The sequence below is a fragment of the Lutjanus erythropterus genome, chromosome 12 (genome assembly GCF_056507025.1).
Source record: "Lutjanus erythropterus isolate fLutEry1 chromosome 12, fLutEry1.hap2, whole genome shotgun sequence".
NCBI classification, from domain to species: domain Eukaryota; kingdom Metazoa; phylum Chordata; class Actinopteri; order Lutjaniformes; family Lutjanidae; genus Lutjanus; species Lutjanus erythropterus.
Genome location: NC_139328.1, coordinates 19927891 through 19950957, shown reverse-complemented (window position 1 = coordinate 19950957; position 23067 = coordinate 19927891). Strand labels below are relative to the sequence as shown.

Here is a 23067-nt window from a genome sequence, read left to right as displayed (position 1 = left end):
ACATAGTTCAAACTATTTTGTTTTTTAAAAAAAGAGAGAGAGGGAGATCAAATTGTCAATGTACATGTGATACGAAATTGTAACAAAGTATAATACAAAAAAGTAACATACCAGCAAAAAAAAACAACTTAAGGTTAATCAGACTTGGACACTTGAGTAAATGTACTTGGATACTTAACCTCCCAACACCGCAGACTGCAGACAGTCGAGTGTGAAAACGCCCACTGGTCCTGGTCACATAATATAAACTGTAGGTAAATTCCGGGCCAGCAGGGGGCGTCATTTCTGTGCTTTCACATCACTGCTTCGCCGGGCGGGATTTCCGCAATAATATTCAGTATGGCGAAGACATACGACTATTTGTTTAAATTACTGTTAATCGGAGACTCTGGTGTCGGGAAGACCTGTGTTCTGTTCAGGTTTTCAGAAGACGCCTTCAACTCAACCTTTATCTCTACCATAGGTACGTTTTTAATTATTTAAACGGTGCTTTTCTGTCTGTTTACAATACGCCAATGGTTTGTGTGCAGGCTCCGGCTACTTGCTGGGAATGTATTCTGCGTTGACGGATGGAAGTACCGCTAGTTTCTCTTTGTCATTGTTAAACAGAAATTCATTCAGATGGCACCAATATAATTAAGTCGTTAATAATAGATGGTAAGGGTGGACACTGTTACTCCTGTGTTTATCATGATGCTAATGTATGAATAGAACTGTTTGTGTCTATAATGAAGTCATGCCGGGTGGTTCTGGTAGCTAACGTTAGCGGTTAGCTAAATAGCTCGACTGTTAGACATAGGGCCCCGTCTACATCCTGGTAAGACACCGGAAAACGTGAAATATAACATGCTACAACTTATTAATTTTGGCAGCTCTGTCGTTTTTTCATACACATAGTATTACAGTTTGTTGTGACTAGAAGCCGAGTTGCTTCTTATTTACAGTCTTCTAGTGTCATTAGTCTAAGTCTGTTAGAGCAGTGTCAGCTAGTTTTGACAGGTAGTTAAAGTAAGCTAACAAGCTAACGTTATGATTGACATGTATGATCCTTCTTTATCCTCCAGGCATTGATTTCAAGATTAGGACAATAGAGCTCGACGGCAAGAAGATAAAGTTACAGATATGGTGAGTTTTTCTCAGTGCCTTCCATGAAGGACTTGTGATATGATGGAAATGTTTTATCAATATCTTGCTAATAAAGTAACGCAGGGGATGGCACAGACTTGACTGAAGGTAAGGTTCAGGTTCCTTACAAATGTAGGGTGACTACAGGTCCTACTATGAATTCTCAGTCTACAAGTTATAATCGTTGTAAAATTGCATGCATCAATTGCAGATTTGGTTTCACAGTTATAGTTTATGTCTTTAGCAACAGAATCACAGGTTTTGCAGCTTATAAAATTTATCAATGTAATGCTTGCCTCTAATATACCAAAGCTGCATTACCTCCCTGTTTCTCTAGCTTGTTTGGAAAAAGTCAATGATATATTATCCTCTCCTACCTCTTTAAAGGCAAACAATGGCTCATAAAAAATCCCTTTTTCACCCATGACCCATCAGAAGTGTGTGGCTGCCCCCACCTGTACTTTCTTATTTTGTTCTTATTTTTGCTGTGCTCTGGAATCTCTACCAACCCAAAATATCAGTACTTGAGTACTTGATCAGTACTTAAAACACCTTACAGGGCTTATGGATTGCACACTTGCCCAGGGCAAGTACAATGCCACATCAGGCTAGTAAATCTAGCAGGGGGTTTAAAAAAAAAAATTAAACATATTATTTTACATTTAATGTGTCCAGTTCTTGGGAGAATAATAATAGTAATACTTTTATTTATGTAGCACACTTTAAAAACAGAGTTTACAAAGCAAGAGCAGTATACCTATAAAAACAGAGAACCTTAACAATAAGGCCAAACAAAAGCAGAACAGAATTAAGCTAAAAATGAGGTAAAATTGTAACACTAGTAGTACTACACAGAATTGAAAACACAGAACAATATAAGAGATAAGAGCTTTAAAACTATTCTTTTATTTCAAAATACAAAAGAAATAGGATAAAATGACAACATTGCATAATGTCAGTAGATATAAATAGAATCAAAGATTAAAAATAACAAAAAGACAACATCTCATAAAAACGTGGTTTAAAGAAGTGATTTAAAGACAATACTGATTCTGTAATCCGGGGCCCTGATAGGAAGAAGGGGGGATATTCGTAACATCTTGGATATACAAGAACATTTGTTTCTTTGCATTTATGACATACTGTGTCTTCGTTCTGATTCGTTCACTTAATTAAAGCATGACAACATGGCAGTAATTTTATTGGGGCAAGAAAACACCAACTTCAAGCAGGTAGATTTCTTACCCATTTGCTTGACTGGGCAAGTGAAAGAAAACATTAATGTTGAACTGTGTTTACGATGTCGCGGTTCTGGTGTTTTTCAGGGATACGGCTGGCCAGGAGCGCTTCCGAACAATCACAACAGCCTACTACAGAGGAGCAATGGTGTGTGTCTTTACATCTTTACAAATAAATGTAATATAAATCCAATTCCCAGTAAGCCACAGCTTTGTGGCTCAGTTTATACTGTTACCACATTTAATTTACTTTTCTTTACAGGGCATCATGCTTGTCTATGACATCACCAATGAGAAGTCTTTTGAAAATATCAAGAACTGGATAAGGAACATAGAGGAGGTATTCACAGGCCCCAAACAGACCTTCCTCTATATGCCTGCTGCCTCTTAAAATATCCAAATGCCACCATGTTGCACATTTTTGTTAACTGTCTTTTCTCTTGACCCAGCATGCATCGGCCGATGTTGAAAAGATGGTCCTTGGCAACAAGTGTGACATCAACGACAAGCGGCAGGTGTCCAAAGACAGGGGGGAGAAGGTGAGACATTTTGCTGAAGCTAAAAATAATAATTTGCCATAGGGGTTTTATCTGATAATAACATTGGTTCATGATTATACTGGTATATAATGAAGAAAATGTGTCAGTAATTTTCTCCTATTTTCCCTCAGCTTGCGTTAGAGTATGGGATAAAGTTCATGGAGACCAGTGCAAAGGCCAACATCAATGTGGAAAATGTATGTAGCCATTCTTCTTTGAATTAGAATATGCTTAATAGATCACATGTCATCCATATTACAACATGTGTTTTTGCTCTGGTTCACAGGCATTTTTGACACTTGCCAGAGACATCAAATCAAAAATGGACACAAAATTGGTAAGAAGAACTGTGTGATATTACAACTTAGTATTTTGGTTTATGAGAAATGGTTTCAAACTTATTTCCATCGATAGCAGCCACATGGCCAGTGCCATGGACACCCCAGAGTGTGGCAGTAATGCTGCTCCTACTCACACACCCACACAACCAGTTTTGCATGCCCTGTTTTGAACTGGCTGTTGTGCCCTTAAAAGAAAGAAGCAGATTTTGTCGCCCCCAGGATGCACTGCCTAACTGTGCAGCACATGTGCATCGCATCACCTCTCACCCATATTATCAGGTTAGAACAACCACACAGCTCATGTGAGCAGCGTGGCTCAGGCACGGCTGCAGCAGTGCTTCATTTAGAGATTCAGAGTCTCACCTACTACGTAACACGCTTAGTTCTCAGTAAAAAATAGACAGTGAAAATGATCTGTTGATAGCCATATCCACATCATGCCTGCAACGTGACCCCTCTCAATGTAGTTTCAGTGTGTACATCTGTGCAATATGTCACAGACATGAAAAAATCAGACGAAGGGCAGTTTTTCTGGGTGCTCTCTCTTGACTGTTGACATATGATGCCTTTTTCTTGTGTATGCTCTTTGCTGACCTATATATTATATAATATAATAATATTTGCCCTGGAGAGTACAGGGAGCCTTAAATTAGTTCAGACTGTTAATACTCAATGTCAGAGGAGACTCTTTAGTGCATCATGATGTGGATGTGGAAGATTCTGAATTGATTTGATGAAATGTCAAAAATGTATTTTCTGAATGTTAATTAACATGTTGTTGACTGAGCAAAAAAAGTGCTAAAAGCTTGAGTACATGAGGATTTCGGTTGTTGCTGAACCATACGATAGCAGCCACTGAATCAACAGTTGTATATGACAGAGCAGTGATCTGTTTTATTGTCACATTTGCAGGAGGGCAACACGCCGCAGGGGAGCAGTCACGGAGTGAAGATCTCCGAGCCTCAGAAAAAGACCAGCTTCTTCCGCTGTAGCCTCCTCTGAGGACCGAGGCCTTCGACTCTGGCTGCCAGCTGGCTGGACATAAATGGACTGTGCTCGCTCTTAGCACTTCCTTCCCCCTTCCTTCTTTCTACCCATCCATGGCCTGTCCTCCCAGTCAATACAAACCATTATATTCCCAGTAAGCGGAGGACTTCTCCTCCTCTCTTCCTCTTCTGAAAGCTTCCAGTGGTGCATCTCTTCCATTTTAAGGAAATCTGTTGTTTTCATGGGTCAGAGTGCTTGACTGGTCGAGGACTCAACCAGGAGCATTGTCCAGATGTTCCTTATCACACAAAAGACAGGCTCTTACTTCTGATGTTAGTCTCTTTGTACAACGCACTTATATACTTCACACAGCTGGTAGCACAACCGAGGATGAGAAATCATTAAATTAATGTCAAGGTTTTGGGATTGCAAATACAAATGTGATATTTAGATCTATTTTTATTAGTGCTCTTTCCCCTTTTAAGTTATAACTGTCAACCAGAGACTGAAAGGCTTAAACTCTCTTGAAACAGAGTTGCACATGCTCTCATTTTCATTTCAGCTTTTGAGAATCATCTCAAGCATGAGGCAGTCAAGGAGAGGAACTGGATTGAAAGGTTTTCCGTTCTGTTCTGCTCTTTGGTTTGCGTGTAGTCCTTGACAATCATTTCATGTGACTAAAAATGAGCGTTTCATCTCGCCCAGATCATTACACACTGGCTCCAAATCTTTTTAACCTCTCTGCAAATAGCTTTCAGGTGCTGTAAAGCAGTTTGGCAACACAAAATCTAAGAATGGAATCCAGATTTCTGCCTCGGAAGATAAAGTTCTGCTGTCTAATTTCAGCACAATATTTGTGAGCTGACATGTTTCTGCTTAGGCTTTCTCTGGTGTAGTAACCTGCAAGAAAGTATTGTACATACAGAATGTTTGAGTGCATTGTGATGCAAAAGTGAAAATGTGCTAACACTGCATTGTAAGTACACCATTTAGGAAAATATACAGATGTGCACGCTGTGTAATTTAAATAATCCACCACAGTTAAGTACAGTGTAATAAGATTAGGGCTGCAGTAATGGTTCTTCTTGATTGATCTTCTTGATTATTCTTATTTTCTTGATTAATTTAGGAAAAAAATGTCTGTTAAAAGGTGACATCTTGTTTTGTCTGATCAACAGACCAAAACCCGAAAATCAGAAAAGTAAATCTTCACATTTGAGAAGCTGTGAACCAGCAGATGTTTGGCACTTTAGCTTTAAAAGTGACTTAAAATTATTCATCGATTATCTAAATAGTTGGCCATTGATTTTCTCAGTTGACTATTTGATTCAGATCTAAATGAAATGTCTTTAAAACCGGAGTTCCCAAACCTTTTTATATCAAGGACCCCCACAATAGATGCAATGCAACTGATAATTATTCTAATTGTCGATTAATCTGTTGAATATGTTCTTGATTAATTGAATAGTTGTTTGTTATTTTTGGCAATTAATTTAATAATTAATTCATAATAAATTAATATTTGCAACTCTACATGTGATTCCTTTTGCTGGGGACCCCTTACAACCTATCAAGGATACCTTTTAGTCCCTGGACCCCAGTTTTAATACCACTGCTTTAAAGTGTTGCCTTTTAATTTGACTTGAAGGTTTTGTAGCAGCTCTGATTCACAGTGAAGCTAAATGACGTCTCCGGTTATTTGACCAATTTGAATCACTTTCCTGAAAGTTTCGCACTGTAATGAGCCCCCTCTCCTCCTGCTATCCACACAGCTCTCCTTGCACTTTACCAGTAACTCGTGTTTTGTGTGTAGTCTGTGCCAAGTGATAGTTTTGCAATACGGTTACTTAGTTAAAACGTTTTGAACTATTGAGTCTTGGTAGTATTATGGGCATAATAATTCCTAAATTTTACTACACCTACTTATAAATGACTTGATCTCCTCTTTGCTATTTCACTGCTAGTGATCCACTGTCCTGGTTTAAGTTCACTGAAATAATCGCCCTACAGCTACATATATATATTTATAAAAAGAAAAAAGAATTTGCAAGCCTGTTTCTATGCTACTGCCCTGCCAAACTGTAGTTCCAAAGTGATGTTTTCTTGGCTTAGTACATGAATGCTGGCTTAACCTCAGCTGAAAGGTGGTCTCATTAGTATTATTGTACATTTTCTCATTTGTGTTTGATTGTGGCCCTTTAGCCTGACAGCTAGGTGGTACCAGAGGCACAGTATACATTATAACTCAAATTCTAACCAGTATTTTAATAAGAATGCGAGCCACAGTAAATTAGACTTGTGCGATCCACTGTTTAACATTGATGTTAAGTCTCTTTCCACTGTTCCTCATGTTTCCCCTCCTACATTTGTTACTAGTCTGAAAATCAAAAACTCCTATATGCACAATATCAAGGGAGGATTTGCTTTTGCTTGCCTGCACCTTTTTTTTTTTTTTTTTTTTTGTTCTTAATATCAAATAATTTGGGACCTCATGACTACCATGGCCATTTGTCTTAACCGCGAATACTCAGTTCTGTTATAGGTGAGCTATGCATTGTGAATCTTGGACCTGTGCATATGTGTGTAATGTAATTTTCAGACATACTTGTAGGCCTGTACAGTTGAATGTATGGGCATTTTTGTTTTTTTTGTTTTTTGTTTTGCGTCATTCACTGAGCCAAAAACAGGATACGCTCTGTTTTGTAGAAATGGCGTTTGCTACACCGATGAGAGGGATTATGTAGGAAGAGTCTGGACGCTGTTGTCTCATTCGAGTGATACTGTAGCTTTAAGTCGTAAACAGAAACATAGGGAACAAGATGTTTGTGGGACTCGAGCTGTATCATTTTCAGCTAAAATGATACTCCCTGTTTGATTTTTGTTTTTAAATCATATCTTTTTTTCTTAAAGACTCCTATCACATGTCATAGTATACTGTACATCCCTTTTTACAGCCATATTTTCATTCCATCGATTGTGAAGTACACAGGGAGAATAATAAAAATACATTTTGAAGAAAAAAAAAACAAGTGAAAACATTGTAAATATCACATTGAAAAAAAGAGATCTACTTAAATTGTACTGTACTTTCTAAACCCGTATGAAAATGTATCTACAATTTGTAGATATGTGTACTTTTGATTTAATAAAATAAGATTATAAAACTTCACATTGACTGTCTTTATTGGCTCATCGTCAGAGGAAATTACACTGTCAGTTGACCCCGTACTCCTACAATAGAGCTTGACTGCTTTCATGACAAATGGCTCTCCTTTTATTGGCCCACTGTGACCCACTGGAATATTCTGGCATGTGTTTCTTTTATAGTCGGGTGTAACTGATCCCCTCAGATACAAAACACAAATCTACTGTTGATGGTCATAACTAATGAGCCTTGTCTTGATGGATGGGTTGATGGCACCACCTGATGACAGACCTGCAGTCACACCATGACTGGTGTTATTTCTGCATTTGCAATGATAAAATAAAAATCGGATGTGGATTCGGTATGTTGGTGCAAGTCAAACAAATCTACCCTATTTACAGTAATGTTCCCATGACAGACAATTCAGTTACTCATATTTGGATGTTAAAGTCAGTCTGATATCTGATGAAGTTCAAGATGTTTTTGGAGTATTTTTTTTTTTTTTTTTTTACAAAATAAAACAAAAAGCAAAAATGTAGGCAGTGACAAGATGATCTGCAGTTTTTAGTTGAGATGTCAGGATTTCCTCACTGCAGTGTTTTCAGTCCATCCTTATGTGCTATTCAAAGTTAGAAATCCACTTAATTGCATCTTCTTATATCCTTATGTGGAAGGTGCTGTGAACAGAAACAAGAATAGTTTAGGTTTGATTTCCTCATTAGAAGTCAGAGTTAAAAACAAATAGTCAAGGATAGGCTAAGTAGGTAAATGCACATGAGATTACAATCCGGACACAACAGAACACAGGCACTCAGTAATGTAACCTGAGTTTGGGATTCACACTTTTTCAACAACTTAATTTTAAATCTTTGCGTTCAGGGTGAAGGTATCAAGTATTTTCAACTCAAAAGGCTCAAGTCCAAGTGAAGTCACAAGTCATTGGTGTTGAAGTTCAAGTCGAGTTGCAAATCTTTTTAGATTTTGTCAAGTCGAATCTAAAGTCATCATATTAGTGACTCAAATCAGACACAAGTCCAAGTCAGGTGACTTGCGTCCACACCTCTGGTAACCATTGACCCACCTGAGGAAGTCTGGAGCTCGAACAATCATGTGCTGGAAGTCCTCCAGTGACAGACGTCCATCATTGTCCAGGTCAGCCTCGTCTATCACCTTCTCACACACCATCCTCACCTCGTCTTCTGTCAGCTCGTTACGGGTCAGTTTGTTCAGCGTCTTCTCCAGGTCTGACTTGCAGATGAAGTCATCATTGTTAAAATCTTACAGAAAATGGAAAAGATGGAGAAATGATCGATTAATTGATCTGTCAAGCAATTACTTTGATAACCAATTTATCGTTAAAGTCACTTTTAAAGCAAAAATGCATAAAATTCCTTGCTTCCAGCTTTTTAAATGTGAATGTTTGCTGTTTTTTTCTGAAATTGTTAGTGTTATTGTTATGTTAGTATCATGTTAAACTAATTTTTTGATATAACTTATTGCACTGATCATTTGATACTCACCCAGTACAACCAGTCTATCACTAAGAGGTCACTTCAGGTATATGAGCCTTTTCCTCCTCATCAGTCTTGCTCATCATAACACAGCTATGTTTTTACAGTACGTCACCTTCTTCTCCTCTATTCTGCCTGAATAATGAATGAAAGGATTCCTTGACCCATGACCGGGCCATGTGTATGTAACTTCTTCATCTGTCAGCGTTTGTTAATTAGGGGGGACCCTCATGCTGAGCACAAACTGCGCTTTGACAAGCTCTTTGCCTCTATAATGGACTGGTTAATCATTTATAACATCCCACGCACCATCCACCATGCTTACAGCTCCAAAGACCTTCACTATGGCCTCCTTTTTTATGCTTATACCATAAGATGTTTCATCTTTTAGGGATTGAATGATTGTGTTGCACAAGCATGTGGCCTATTTTGATGTTTGTGTGCTCTGTAGTTACATGTTAATTACCCCATTCCTCTGCTTGGGGTCCTAAAAACAACACTTAACATTTTTCCATCACCATAATACTTCTTGAGCTTGAGATTTACTCATAAACATGATATTGATCTGATTCCTTTATTTAAAAAATGATTTAAAAATGATTCGTTTTTACTGTTTGATGCCACCTAGTTACATACAGTGGAAATCCATATGCTCTGTGTCTGTGAAGGGTGTTCAGTGGTGGAAGAAGTGCTTGGATCCTTTACTGAAGTAAAAGTACTAGAACTGTAACACCATACTGAAAATACTCAACTACAAGTAAAAGTTCTGCCTGGTTCAGATCCTTACTTAAGTAAAAGTATGTAAGTATTATTAGCAGGATGTGCTTAAAACTACTACAAGGAAACACATACTAGTTTAATCTGATTTCAAGGAGAGTTCAAGGAGAGTAGAGGAGGGTTACCACTTACTTTTTCTTTTCTACATGTTGGGTTTTAATAAGATCAAATGAAAGCAAGAGGGTTTTTAAAGGGAAAATGCGATTCATTTCAATAAAAGTGCTAATATTTTAACACATGCAGCAGTAGGATCTGTGGGACCTCAAACTGTAAAGAAATGAAACCAATATCTACAAAACACAATGAAAACTGGAACTGCTTGATATCTCTGAGTGTTTTTACCGTATATTTTGAAGGCGTAGTAGGCCTTGAGGTCACGTGGAGCCATCTCACTCAGGACTGAAAACATGTCCAAGAAGTCGTCCAGTGTCATGTTCCCCTCTCCGTCCTCAGAGAAAACCTCAGCGATCCTCTGACGAAACGGGTTGTCCTGGACAGAGGGGACACCAGTCCTTCTGTGACAGTCTCATAAAAGCTTCTCTAAACAGATCAGTGCAGCGAATCATCCACAGCTATAAACTGGTGCTTGTTGGTTTTGATGGCTTTCCTGTGCTTTATAACTCATTTTCTTGTCTGATTTTTTAAATATATATAATTAGAATTTAAGTATACTGCAAAAATGTCAGAATTTGGACTAATAAATAAGGGAAGGTCAAATCTTGACAGTCTTACTCTCCCTTTCTCCGGACATGTCAGTGACCAGCGTGTTCACACACCTGTTTACCTCGCTGCCATTGTGTAAAGGGGCATATAATTGACCCATTTCCAACAAGTATGCCCTGAGGGACCTACCGGCATTCTTCAAGTTTAAAGGAGTCGGGTAACATATAACCTTTCAAAGAATTCTGTCGATTAGTTGGCCATTAATTATGGATTGGAAACAGAGGGAGAGAGCGGGTCTGCGGAGTGTGTGTGGGTGTGTGGAGTGGCGGGTCTACCTTCAGCTCTGGCATGCTGCCAATCAGCTCATATGGTAACTTCACATCTGGCTGGTTGGTGTAGTCAAGAGGAACGAGCTGCGGTGCCAAATCCCGATAGCGGTAGAACAGTCTAGGAAAGGTTTAAAAAATTTACTTTCAATATTAAATTGCAAGATATCTTCTATGTTATGTAGTTGTGTATTATAGAGGGGCACATGGTGGTTAAGAAAAGCGAGCGTGAGTCTATTTTTCTCATACTGAACACTGAAAACACTGAAAAATAAAGTTTCAGGACAATTATGTTCTGCAAGCAAGATTTTAAACACCATGATCTCCAGCCCACCCCACAGTAGGACAGGTCTCCTGATACTGTACAATAGTTTAGAGTTACAGTGTAGTATTGTGCACAACAGAACAATAATTCAGCTGTGTTACACCTGCAGTTAACTCAAATATATTAAGGTTTTTTATATTAGTGAAATAATTTGCTCACCTGAGAATTTCTTTTCTTGTAAAATATGTACAGTCCTGCAAATACAATCAGATCATTTCAAGAAAGTGAAGTTATTACAAAGGAGGCAGCTGTACTAAATTACTTGTTTTGTACAGTGGTGGAGGATGTTATTCAGATATTTACTTCAGTGATAGTAGCAATATCAACCTATAAAAATGCTCCAGCACAAGTAAAAGTCATGCATTTAACATTTTACCTAAATAAAAGTGCTGAAATATTGGCACTGAGTCAGTGAGTCATAGGTTAGCCAGTTAAAAAGAAGCAGAGGGAGATTTTCATTCCAATAATTTTCACGTAAAAGTCATGCATTTAACATTTTACCTAAATAAAAGTGCTGAAATATTGGCACTGTGTCATTGTGATGCTACATATAGGTGCATTCACAAGCAAGCGGTTAGTTAAAGCTACCACAAGGAGATTTTAACTGGCTATGAAACAGTCTCAGTTTAATACCAATGCCTCTATATGACCTACATAAGAAAAAAAAAAAGTGTATTGTTACAGTATAGAATAGCATAGTTATTCTTAATGCCTGCCACCACGTTGGATTCTCCATGAAATTCAAATGAGATGAGTCTGTTTACATTTTCCCAGACAAAGTTACAGTGAGTCATAGGTTAGCCAGTTAAAAAGAAGCAGAGGGAGATTTTCATTCCAATAATTTTCACGTAAAAGTCATGCATTTCAAATTTTAATCAAGTAAAAGCACAAAAGTATTGGCAATAAAATGTACAATTTCGGGGATACGGATGAAAACAACCCATGAAGAAAATAGCGTCTTGGATAATTCTGGCATATTTGGAGTACATTTTTATTAATATACACTGTCCATGAGAAATAAACTGCTTATATAAATAAAAGTGATTATGAGAATGGCCCGTGTCAGAGTTATGTTATAGGTACATCAACATGTAAGCAGTTCGCTAACTTCTTTATATACTTGATCTATAACAATGCTTCATATATTCTAAGATAAGTATGTTTTTTGTGTAAAATCTTAATCTAAAAAGAAATTAGAAACAATAGCAATCTACAGAAGCAGATTGCTGCCATGCCAGAAAAAGAAAAATTGATTAGTATAATGTTATAATATGAAAAGTTTATTGTTGTGACAGTGTCTTTCACATTATGACAAGATATTTCATGTTATTAACATGTTAATTACAGCATATAAAATTATCACATTGTAACAAGAAACTTTTCATGTTAGAACTTGTTATAACAATATACAATTTAGCTTGTTCTGTTTGTTGTTGTTTTTTTTAACACTTGATTAACAATATGCTATTAACTCTATGCACCCTGTCACTGACTTTGGATGACAAATTACCTCTGAAGTCTTGACTCTAAAATGTTCAAAGACAAACTTTTTGAGCACCGAAGTTGCAGGTTGGTACAAACAAAACAGTAAATCAACAAACACCATCAGGAGAGCTTTGCCTTAGTTCAACACTGCCCTGAAGGAATGGACTACATGACTCTGGACCTTCTCTTATTTGTAAACAAACAAAAAAAAGTACAAATAAGTCTGACAAGTGTGTTAATGTTGTTTACAGATGCCGGTAGCTACAACAGTAGTATATATAGAGAGAAGCACCATGAGTGTGAATGAGGCGAATGGAAACAGGACTGACACCAACCTGATATGCATCTAGCTGCTGTGCTGTGAAGATGGTCTGTTTATTCCCCATGTCTGCCTCAGGTCCATTGCTGCTCCAGCATCAAGGGCTGTTTTACAGTGTGTGGATATGTCAGATATGAAATACTGGGACAAAAGGAAGCCAGAGCCAACGAGGAGATCAGGTGTCGGGCTGCCACAGGGCCCTTTGGTCCCCATTATAATGGCAGCATTTCATCGTTTTCTCCATTGTGAATAGCAGCCCCTTTGACAATGAATAAGGGCTGTCGTCCAGCATCATGCCAAGTGGTATCAACCCCCTTTAGTGCCACTCTATGGCCAACGCCTCGGTCACCGCTCAGGTTACACTCTGTAGAGACAGGGTTTTGTTGTGGGCAAATAGACTTTTTGATGTGAGACAAGTTTTGTTTCAGATGAGAACTTGATTATTGGATATTTATCCAATTATTGAGGACATTTTCACTTTCAGTTTTAGGTCAAGTATTATATAGGTCAGGTATTACAAAGCCGAGCAACACTAAACCTGAAAATGTGTTCACTATGTGCAAGAATATTTGAGTGGAAAGCATGACTTGAGGCACTGAAATCTTTTACCCTTTATTCTGCAAATTTACTACAGAAAAACAGATGCACACTTTGACTAATGCATATTTTCCACCTGCGCCTTGCTATATTGCACTTAGCATGAATAATAAGGAGAACATTAGGTAGAACAAGTGGTTTAGGTGACACAAAGAAAGATTCTTATGTACAATCCAACATAGATTATGGATCTATGTCACCAAATACTCCTGTGACAAGAAATAATATTCAGATTTTGCTTTTTTCCCAGTGTCCCTGAGAATTACATCCATATATGGGGCACAAATTATGTCCAGCATTAATGCCTGGTTAATGATCTGCAACAAATGTTCGCATTTATATTGACCACAATGTCAATCGTTCCCCTGGCTTAACAAAAATGTTTTAGTTGCCTCACCATGACAAAACCCTAACTACATTTTATTTGATATATCCACAATCTTTCCCCATCTTATCCAGGTCCAAGTTAATAATTAATTAATTGTAAAATTACATTTATAACCTGCTTGGAAGTACTGACAAAAACTGTGATGTAATAACAGTCACATCTCACTGATAAGACAGTAAATTTAAAGGCTTTTATATTTAAAATATATTCAGTCAGTTAATTGATATGTACTTTGCTGCTGTTTTGGAAGATGCTTCTCCTCCACCAACCTCCACCTTTCAGAGGCAGTTCTGTTTGTTTGCTCCCTGTCTGGAGGGTTTATATTCCTGACTTCATTTTCTTACAAGGATGTGACTTGCAGCACGTCCTGAAATGTTGCTGCTTGGCCGAGTTTAGAAACTGACAAGTGAAACTTGTCCATTTGATGGTTTAAACAAAAAAAATGTTTCATTGTTCTCTGACACCTTGTATTCATGTCAGTCAAAGTTGCATAGAAAGGTAAACTATGAGATAACTGAAGGCAATGAAGATGGTTTGAGGCGATGGGAGGAGTAGAAAACCAGTTAAACAAAGAATACACCTTTTGAACTTACACCCAAACTAGTTCATATGGCAATAGGGAAGTATCTGGAACTTTATCTTGAGCTCCTAAAGGTTTGACTCAATTATTTTTTTTACTGAAGCTGATAGAAAATGAAATTACTTGTTTTTATTTTGTGACTTTCTAACTATGTTGTGTTTGTATCTTCTTTGTTTAAAATACAGTCAATTCTATTCTTTTCCTCCCTTTTTATTTTTTACACTACATAGGATAGCTGTCATATACAGGTATGCATATATTATAATGACATGTTGAAATGTTAAATTTCCTGTTTTTTTCTGTAGTTTATATTGGGTGTAAGGGCAGAGTATGATAGAGATGCCGCCCAGCTCTACTGGTCTATCTAAGTTGAGCGCAGTGGACATACATGTCCACGATGTCGAGACATGCCAGGAGACTTCGAAGACCTGCAGTTTGGATTCTTCACCTCGGAATAAATGTAATATTAACGGTTTTCTCAGGAGACATGCTTATGTTCTTCTCACTACAGCTGCTATTATAATAGGTAAGTTTCTTCATGAAATATTGTCAGCTGAAGTTCAACATAGCTGTGAAGTAATACATTTGTTTAATGTCAGTGTTAAAAGGAAGTATTACAAAATCAATGATTAGGAGCTTTTTAAGCTTATCTGTATGTAATCAGCAAGTATATTTCTTCAAATGACTTTATATGATCAAACATCTTAAGATGAGTTCTAACTTTAGCACTGACTCATAACTTTCAGTCAGTTTGAGTGGTCATACTTTGCACTCATGCAAATCTGGAAAAAAATGTTTGAAGAGTTTACTGGTCACATAAATCCATCAGGACAAATGTTTATGCTGTTGTCTTTCTGTTTATTTCTGAGCAAATGGTTTACTCAAGATAATCCACAGACCTTGTGAGCTGTTTCATACATATTTCTTGTAGAGAGAAACTATTTCCAGTAGATTTTAGCTAAGAGAGAAAATAGTTTCTACATGAAACTTACCACAGGAAGCTCTGTGGATTATCTTGAACAAATGAGTCATGGTTTCTCAAATGAGACATTGGTGTTGGATTTTTCAAATGTTTCTTTTTTACCACATTAAGCACCACAAGCCACCATCTACTTCCATTATATTCAAGTCTTTGTCATTGAACAGTCCCCTTACAACTTTAATTGCCATGCCAACAATCAAGATGACAGAAATATTTTTCCAACATACACTGGTGGATATATAATTCTGCATACTGCCTTACATTGCAGACACAGTAATGATGAGAGATTTCACCTAGAATAATGTTGTTTTTAACATTACTGACTATTATATTCATCTCTTTTCTCTGAATGAACCAATCATTTGTGACTTTGTGTGTGTTTTTCTGAGGGATTGGCTTGGGCATTGCTCTGCAGCCCATCAACATGTCAGCCAGAGATATAAAATACTTCACCTTTCCCGGAGAGCTGATGATGCGAATGCTGCAGATGTTGGTGCTTCCTCTCATCACCTCCAGTGTGATCACAGGTTAGATCGTCAGATGTTGTATCCACAATGCCTCACATGTCTTACAGAGTGGCTATGTTTATTTATTGTAATGTGTCATACACAAGTGTGAGTGAAAATATTCTCTGCATGGTTTGCTGTGTTTGCAAGGAGGCCCCAAATCACTGTACTTTTAACCTATTTTTTAGTATTTTTCTAATCACACTACACATAGTAAATTACACTCCTGTATCTATGACTTAAATCTACTATAAGAACATTTTCTCTGGCTGTGAAGCAGTTTCATTTTAATGCTGATGCCTGTGTGTGAACAAGACCATCTGAAGATTGGCTGTTTCCATATAGTTATTCTTGATATCTATCACTGAGTTCCAGGCAAAATTACAGTGAGTAGTACAGCAGCCAGTTAAAGGAGGCAAGAGGAGATTTTTGTTTAGATAATTTTATTTTTGACTATAATTATGGCTGTAGAAACACTACCACTTTTGTCCACAGGGACCTCCAAAATCAACAAAATGACTGATGAATGAAAACTTTTTTGATCTTGGAAAAAGTTTATCCCAATTTTTTCACTCATTCATTCATCATAAACACAGCAGAGAAAACTATTTGTATCAGACTTGAAAAAGGGATCACCAGAATGTTTTTTTCTCACTTGCCTCTCGGGGGCTTCTATATCTGCAGATGCTCAGTTTGACATAATTTCTGCCCTTTCTTTCACCCTGTTTGCTGACTGGTGACTGAATATTAGAAATATCTTCAATCCAAAACTGCAATGCCACCACTAATTACAGTCTAAACATAACCTTATAAACTTCACAGAGATTGGATTTATTGCCAGGCGTATTAGATTAATTAGATTGTATGGATGTGTTAATAAATCAAAATATGTCTGAAATGACTATTTTAAATTATGAAAATAATGGATTTTCAAAATAATTCAATATTCATTCATTTCAGGCATGTCGTCTGTGGACAGGAAGGCTTATGGAAAAATTGGGCTCCAGGTTCTCTGCTATTACGCTACGACCACTGTCATGGCTGTGTTCACAGGCATCATCCTGGTTGTTCTCATCCAGCCCGGGAAATCACCCAGCATCACATACACATCACCCTCTGGTGGTGAAACAGAGGCTGTGCAGACTGTAGATGCTTTTCTTGATCTGATCAGGTGTCTGTAAAAAAAAAGGATCAATCTAGTCAATCAGGTAACAGAATTCAGTCGAAACTAACTGATATTCTGTTTTTTTTTTTCTTTGCAGAAACATGTTTCCCTCGAATGTGGTGGCTGCTTTTTTCAGAAAGGTAAGATCTAATGCTGTCATGATTTATTTATTTATTTATTTATTTATTTATTTATTGGTCAATTTTCATTATGGTTCATTATTTTCTTCTTCTTTTCTTCAGTATAAAACAGTTTATTCAAAAAGCAAAAGTCTTGGGGTTGCCAATCTGACTCAAACAAGTGAGTAGAGTAAGAGTGTTTCCTTCATGTAACTGTGAGCAAATGATTTTATTTAAAGGACTAGTGTGTAGGATTTAGTGGCATCTAGTGGTGATCGTGCAGATGGCAAAAATGTCACCTCCCTCTCTCTCTCTGCTTTCCAAACATCTAAGAGAGCCTACAGTGGCTGCAAAACTCATGAAAAACACAAAAGCAGTGTTAATTTCATTGACTAATAATTTTTATCATTTTCATCAACATTTTTTCAGTGACAAAAACAAGGCAATAACTAAATAAAAAGTAATTTATGATTAAATCTATTGACACTTTCTTCAGCAAATAAAAACAAATAAGAAATATTAGGGAGGGATGAGCTGGAGTGACATACAGTCCCTTTGTGTGGTAGAGAGGTTAGGTGCGCACTGATCTACCCGGGAAGTCAACTAGCATGCACTCACTGCTTACTTTCTACTACTTACTTTTGTCTTACCTGATAAAAGTGGAAAACTGCAGAAGACAGCAGACATGGCAGACAAATGCAGCGCCTGATCTATGATCTAAAATCACCCGACGTTATGGTGGCACAAGACAGTTCAGGCAGTATGAGCTTGTTTTTCATCATAGTATAATATAAAATGTTTATCATGTAATTATTTGTTAACTCTGTAGAAATGCTTTGTTAATATGCATATTAACATTGTCTGTGTGCTTCTGTTAAATCCTACTGTCTAAACCATAAGTAGTAGATAAATAAAAACTTGACAGCTGTCACCAAAATAATAATAATAATATAGCTATGCATGTATCAAAAAGATACAGACATGGGTAAAGTAATTCAATAACCTTTTAGACAGTAGCTGTGACTAATTACTAAATTTCAGTAACTTTCCCAACACTGGGTAAAGTTTTCTTAATGTCAGACATATTATTGGAGAAAGGAAGTGTTATATACTTAAAGAAATACTTAATAATTAACAGAAGGTTAATAAATGTTTCCCTCAGGAGTGTACAGTGTAATGAGTTTGGAAATTCAAGAGACGCATTTAAATAACACATTACACTTAACACTAACTAAACCTGCTCAAATGCAATTGCCTGAAACTAGGCCTAAACTAAAACAAACCTAAACAACAAATATGACTTAAATGAAATGGCATTTTAGTCAACAAACTATCACTAAAAGTAAATCAAAAATTTGCTGTCAAACTTAACCCCTAAGGACCAAATCTAGACCCTGTGTTTGGTTTGTCTGTTCTGGACTACTATAAAAACATGGTGGTTCAACTTGGTGATCTTCTGTAGATATAAATGCCTGACTCTAAGGTAATAAAAACACAGCTACTCTTATTATCAGATCATTATACACTCATGAAAACATACTTGTGAAATATCATTTCTGCCATCTTCTGCCCATAGATCCCAGTAAATTGTACACACTGGACCTTTAATATGAATTATTATTATCATGACTTGTAAATGTATTTCTGGGACTCCTGTAGATAACACAGTGCCGATGCCAGGCACTGCAGACGGGGTCAATATTTTGGGTATACTGGTCCTCTGTATTGCCTTTGGCCTCATCTTGGGCAATATGGAGAATGAGGCAAAACCCATGAAGGACTTTTTTGACTGCCTGAATAAAGCCACCATGCATTTGATCAGCATAGTCATCTGGTAAGAATGAGAAACTGCTAAAATGAAGACAGCACAGTCTCAAAAGGCATCATCCTTTGAAATATATGCTTTCTTTTGCACCCCGCAGTGACTTCCCCACCTTTCTCCCACAGGTACTCACCAGTGGGAATCCTTTTCTTGGTTGCAGGGGAGGTTTTGAAACTGACAGACATTGCAGTAATAGGTCTGCAGCTCACCATGTACACTCTCACAGTGATCACAGGCCTGCTAATCCACAGCTTCTTCACCCTGCCCTTCATCTATGTTGTCATCACACGTAAGAATCCCTTCAGGTTTATGGTCGGTCTGCTCCAGGCTCTCACCACCGCCTTTGGGACTTCATCCAGGTGAGTTGGATTTCCAGTCTGCCTTGCTGTTTGCTGGCTGCAGCAGTTTTTCTCAACCACAAGGCCACAGCCCACTGGTGGTCCTCAGAGCGCCATCCAGTGGGCCTTGAAGGCACTGTTACTGGTGCATCATAGGGATAGACAAGACTGTTAACTAGCCAACATTCCCTCAAACACAAATTGGATAGATTTTTCATCAGACGTGGGCAAACGTTTGGGAACCCATGGGCTACAGCACTTCCATTTAAGTAAAGATTGATCTGGCTTGAGCATACTGAACATACCGTATATTTTAGAAATAAGATTTTTTTTCTCCAGTTCTGTGACCCTGCCCATCACCATCCGCTGTCTGGAGGACAATCTCAGCATGGACAAACGAGTGACACGCTTCATGCTGCCTATAGCAGCCTCATTGACCATGGATGGCACAGCACTTTATGAGGCCGTAGCCACCATATTCATCGCCCAAGTTCATGATATGGAACTCGATATGGGTCACATCATCATCATCAGGTACGAGTCAATGCAGACTGTAAACATGTTCTAATAAATCTAACATTTACTTTTGAAATTATTTCTGAATACATTGTTCAGCATTAATCAAATCAAGTTAGTGTGTGATTAAAAATGTTAATATGTAAATGTAAGTTTAATACAATTAGTTTGAAAAAATATGAATATTGTTAAAGGTATTTAAATATGTCGTATAGGCTAGATTTTTTATTATAGAGTAGATTTATTGGCAGAATGTGGCAGAAATAGTATATAATATTCACAAGTATGTTTTCATTAGTGCATTATCATCCCAAATTTTGGAGATTCTTTGTCTGGGGTCCAAAAATACTTTGAGAGAGAGAGTGAGAATTATTGTTTTTGTTGCCTTAGAACAAGCTGTTTACATCTACAAAATATGTGGGTCCTCTTGCAGGGACTTGTTCATAATTTAAAAATGATGTCATTCCAGTATCACTGCCACTGCCGCAGCGATTGGCGCCACAGGTATCCCACAGGGCGGCATGGTATCCATGACGATAGTATTGACATCAGTTGGACTTCCCGTTGAAGGCCTTTCATTTATCATTGCAGTTGATTGGATGCTGTAAGTGTGTGTCTGCTTGTTTGTGTGCATATGTGCAGCCACAATTTGAGGAGTAACCAGTCATATTTATGTGATTATAGCAAACTGAAAATGTGCCGCCACTATTGTGTATATGTTACAGATATTTGCATATTATTTACTATTTATAGTTCCAGATATTCTGCAACACATCAGACTAACTAAACTTGTGAGTAGTTGTGGCCAAGTCACACTTACTTCTTAACTTTAGTTCCTAACTTCGCAACTTCCTGTACATTTGTTGACAGAGATCGTTTGAGGACGACCACCAACGTGCTGGGTGACTGTATCGGTGTGGGCGTAGTGCATCATCTGTCCAGACATGAGCTGCAGAGCTCCAGTCCTGCAGATGAATGTTTAGTTGAAGAAAACAGAGCCACATCCTCTGACTGATGAGAGGCAACAGTGCTCCATTGCTTAATATTCTTCAGCCATTATAGAGTTTCTTTTTTCTTTTCAAGCACAATTAATGATGAGGAAAGGTGTGGCCATATTAATCCCAAAAGTGCAATGTACAACATTCAGCCTCACTAGACATTCGCTACATAAAGATATAGTGGAGTAATGGCGTCGTGAGCAGAGAATGAAGTCACACTCCCTCTTACTCCTTCAACTTTCTAATATTCCAGCTAATCCATCACTAAAATAGGTTTCTGAAAACATTTTAAGTGAGGTATGGGCTATGCAGTAACAGGATCTTGATCCATATTTGATCAGCACTGCCTAGTTTCACGGTTTGATCTGAGTCTGAGTTTTGTGGGACCTCAGGGACCAATTTAATTGTTTAGCTGATTTTTTTTTTTAATCGGGAAAAGATACTCTGTGTATCCCTGTAACAACATGAAGTATAAGTGATAAAATAACCTCAAGGAAGATAGATTTTTTAGATTGAGGGTTGATTTTGTTTGAAATGGGCTGGTAACATTTCTTCAGATTGAAATTATTGTTGGTAATAAACAATGTTCATATGTGTTTCAGACAACAGGATGTTTTTTAAAATGTATTATTAAGAGCTTAGAAAAGGATGATATTTGCTCTCATTCCTACTCGTCACATACTGTTGTTTTGTCACCGACCCTCAGCATCTCATACTGATGCACAAGGTACCTTTCAGTGGCTGCATTAGACACTGCCAGAAAGCCTTTTTAACGTTGTGAAATTGTCAGTTTGGTTAATTTTAGGCACAAGAACTACTTGGGCGACTTTGGGATAAGACCATGTTTGGGGTCCAAACAACTATCTGTCTCATGATGTCACTGAAGCGACTTCCAAGCTGAAAGTCACATGACACAAGTCATGTTTGAGCCATTCATCCACCTGTGTTCCTCCACACACAGACTTTCTTGCTCTTTATACTAAGCTGAAAGCCTGGTTTGTCTCATACAGCTGCTAATGGGCACCGTACACATCTGTGTGACTGGCTGAGCAGCAGAGACAGAATGTCAGTATTTGACAAGCTGAGAATGGTAAGGGGCTGCACTGCAGAATCAGTCGCGGACATGATAAAGTGGAACTGAACCATCTGCAAATGACTACATCTCACCCACCCAGGCTTCCCTTCGCTGGTTACCTGTTGCTTATGATTTCAAGATATTGCTCACAAAGCTCTGAGAGGCCTAATTCCAAGTTACTAAGCCGAGCTTTCCATTCCCTGTGTTCCTTCCTGCTCCCTGACATCCTCAAATGCGTTGTTGCTGCTTCTTCCAAGATCCAGATTTGTACCTAGGGGTGATGGAACCTTTATTATTAGAGCTCCGAGACAGATGAATGAGTTGTCTGAGAAGACCAGGGCTGCAAACTCTGTCACATATTTTAAATCACTTTTAAAAACCCATTTTTGTAAATGTTTATTTTTATTGATTTTACTCTCCTTGTGTTGATAATGTCTTTAATTTTTATCTTGATCTTTCAGATCCTTTTATTTTGTTTTAAATGAGTTCTGTTTTTATTGTACAGCATTTTGTGTTTTGAAAACACTTAATTATTATTGTTAGGGGTCCAAGCAGCATTGCTCGCTGCAGACCCCTATTGTTTTTGTTCTGATTATTCTCTTTCTTTTCTTCTTTTTTTCTTTTTATTTTCCTCTGCTAGAAGTGTTTGTGCAGCAAAAACTGTAAGACAAAAACTCACCAAAATTGGCAGGAGGGCTGCAAATTCCATCCACTACTTAGGCAACAAACAAGCACTCACTGACCTCAAGGTGGTGCCAGTTATCTTCACAACAGCTTCTTATATACTAAAAATTCTTTCACCTTTTTAATTGCTCAATTCATCTGCATATTTTCTCGGTTAGTCTTCTACTTTCAAAATGTAAACTTTTCTAACTTTTTCTCAATTTTATCAAAATTCTGTTTTTGAAAACTCCTCCCTGTTGGGCCAATTATCCTGAAAATGAGTCGGCATCATCTACAGACTTTGCTGAGCTAAAGTTACAAATGGATGCATTGATATATCAACCTAAAAACTGTGTTCAAGAGTATTTACGAAGTTAACTTATTAAATGTGCATTGAATTTCAATTCCAGTGGATGTGAAAAGTTTATATCTCCTAATTGGCTGCATGAATTAATTCAAAAAGTTTCACATATCACAATCCAAACTTCTAACAATCAGCCATACATCCAGCAGAGCTGAAATTTCTTCAGCACATCT

General features: G+C 37.6%; 3 protein-coding genes across 3 annotated transcripts; 2 read left to right on the top strand and 1 right to left on the bottom strand.

The window, feature by feature from the left end:
- Positions 1-297: 297 nt before the first annotated feature.
- On the top strand, positions 298-7399 carry LOC146317900 (ras-related protein Rab-8A). The gene is made up of 8 exons (XM_084731769.1): positions 298-463; positions 1065-1125; positions 2451-2511; positions 2626-2703; positions 2813-2902; positions 3034-3099; positions 3189-3239; positions 4156-7399. Exons 1-8 carry the CDS (start codon positions 340-342, stop codon positions 4243-4245), a joined length of 621 nt encoding a protein of 206 aa, XP_084587895.1. The 5' UTR covers positions 298-339; the 3' UTR covers positions 4246-7399.
- cib3 (calcium and integrin binding family member 3) lies at positions 6867-12848 on the bottom strand. Its single transcript, XM_084731771.1, has 6 exons — positions 12798-12848; positions 11137-11171; positions 10662-10773; positions 10006-10153; positions 8457-8652; positions 6867-8052 (listed from the first exon to the last, which is right to left on the bottom strand). The coding sequence occupies exons 1-6, from the start codon at positions 12846-12848 to the stop codon at positions 8031-8033; spliced, it is 564 nt and encodes a 187-aa protein (XP_084587897.1). The 3' UTR covers positions 6867-8030.
- A 1807-nt stretch (positions 12849-14655) lies between these two features.
- Positions 14656-21406, top strand: LOC146317898 (excitatory amino acid transporter 1-like). Its single transcript, XM_084731544.1, has 10 exons — positions 14656-14872; positions 15718-15855; positions 16795-17005; positions 17097-17139; positions 17242-17299; positions 18778-18952; positions 19066-19299; positions 19618-19812; positions 20264-20398; positions 20665-21406. The coding sequence occupies exons 1-10, from the start codon at positions 14677-14679 to the stop codon at positions 20807-20809; spliced, it is 1530 nt and encodes a 509-aa protein (XP_084587670.1). The 5' UTR covers positions 14656-14676; the 3' UTR covers positions 20810-21406.
- Positions 21407-23067: the final 1661 nt, after the last annotated feature.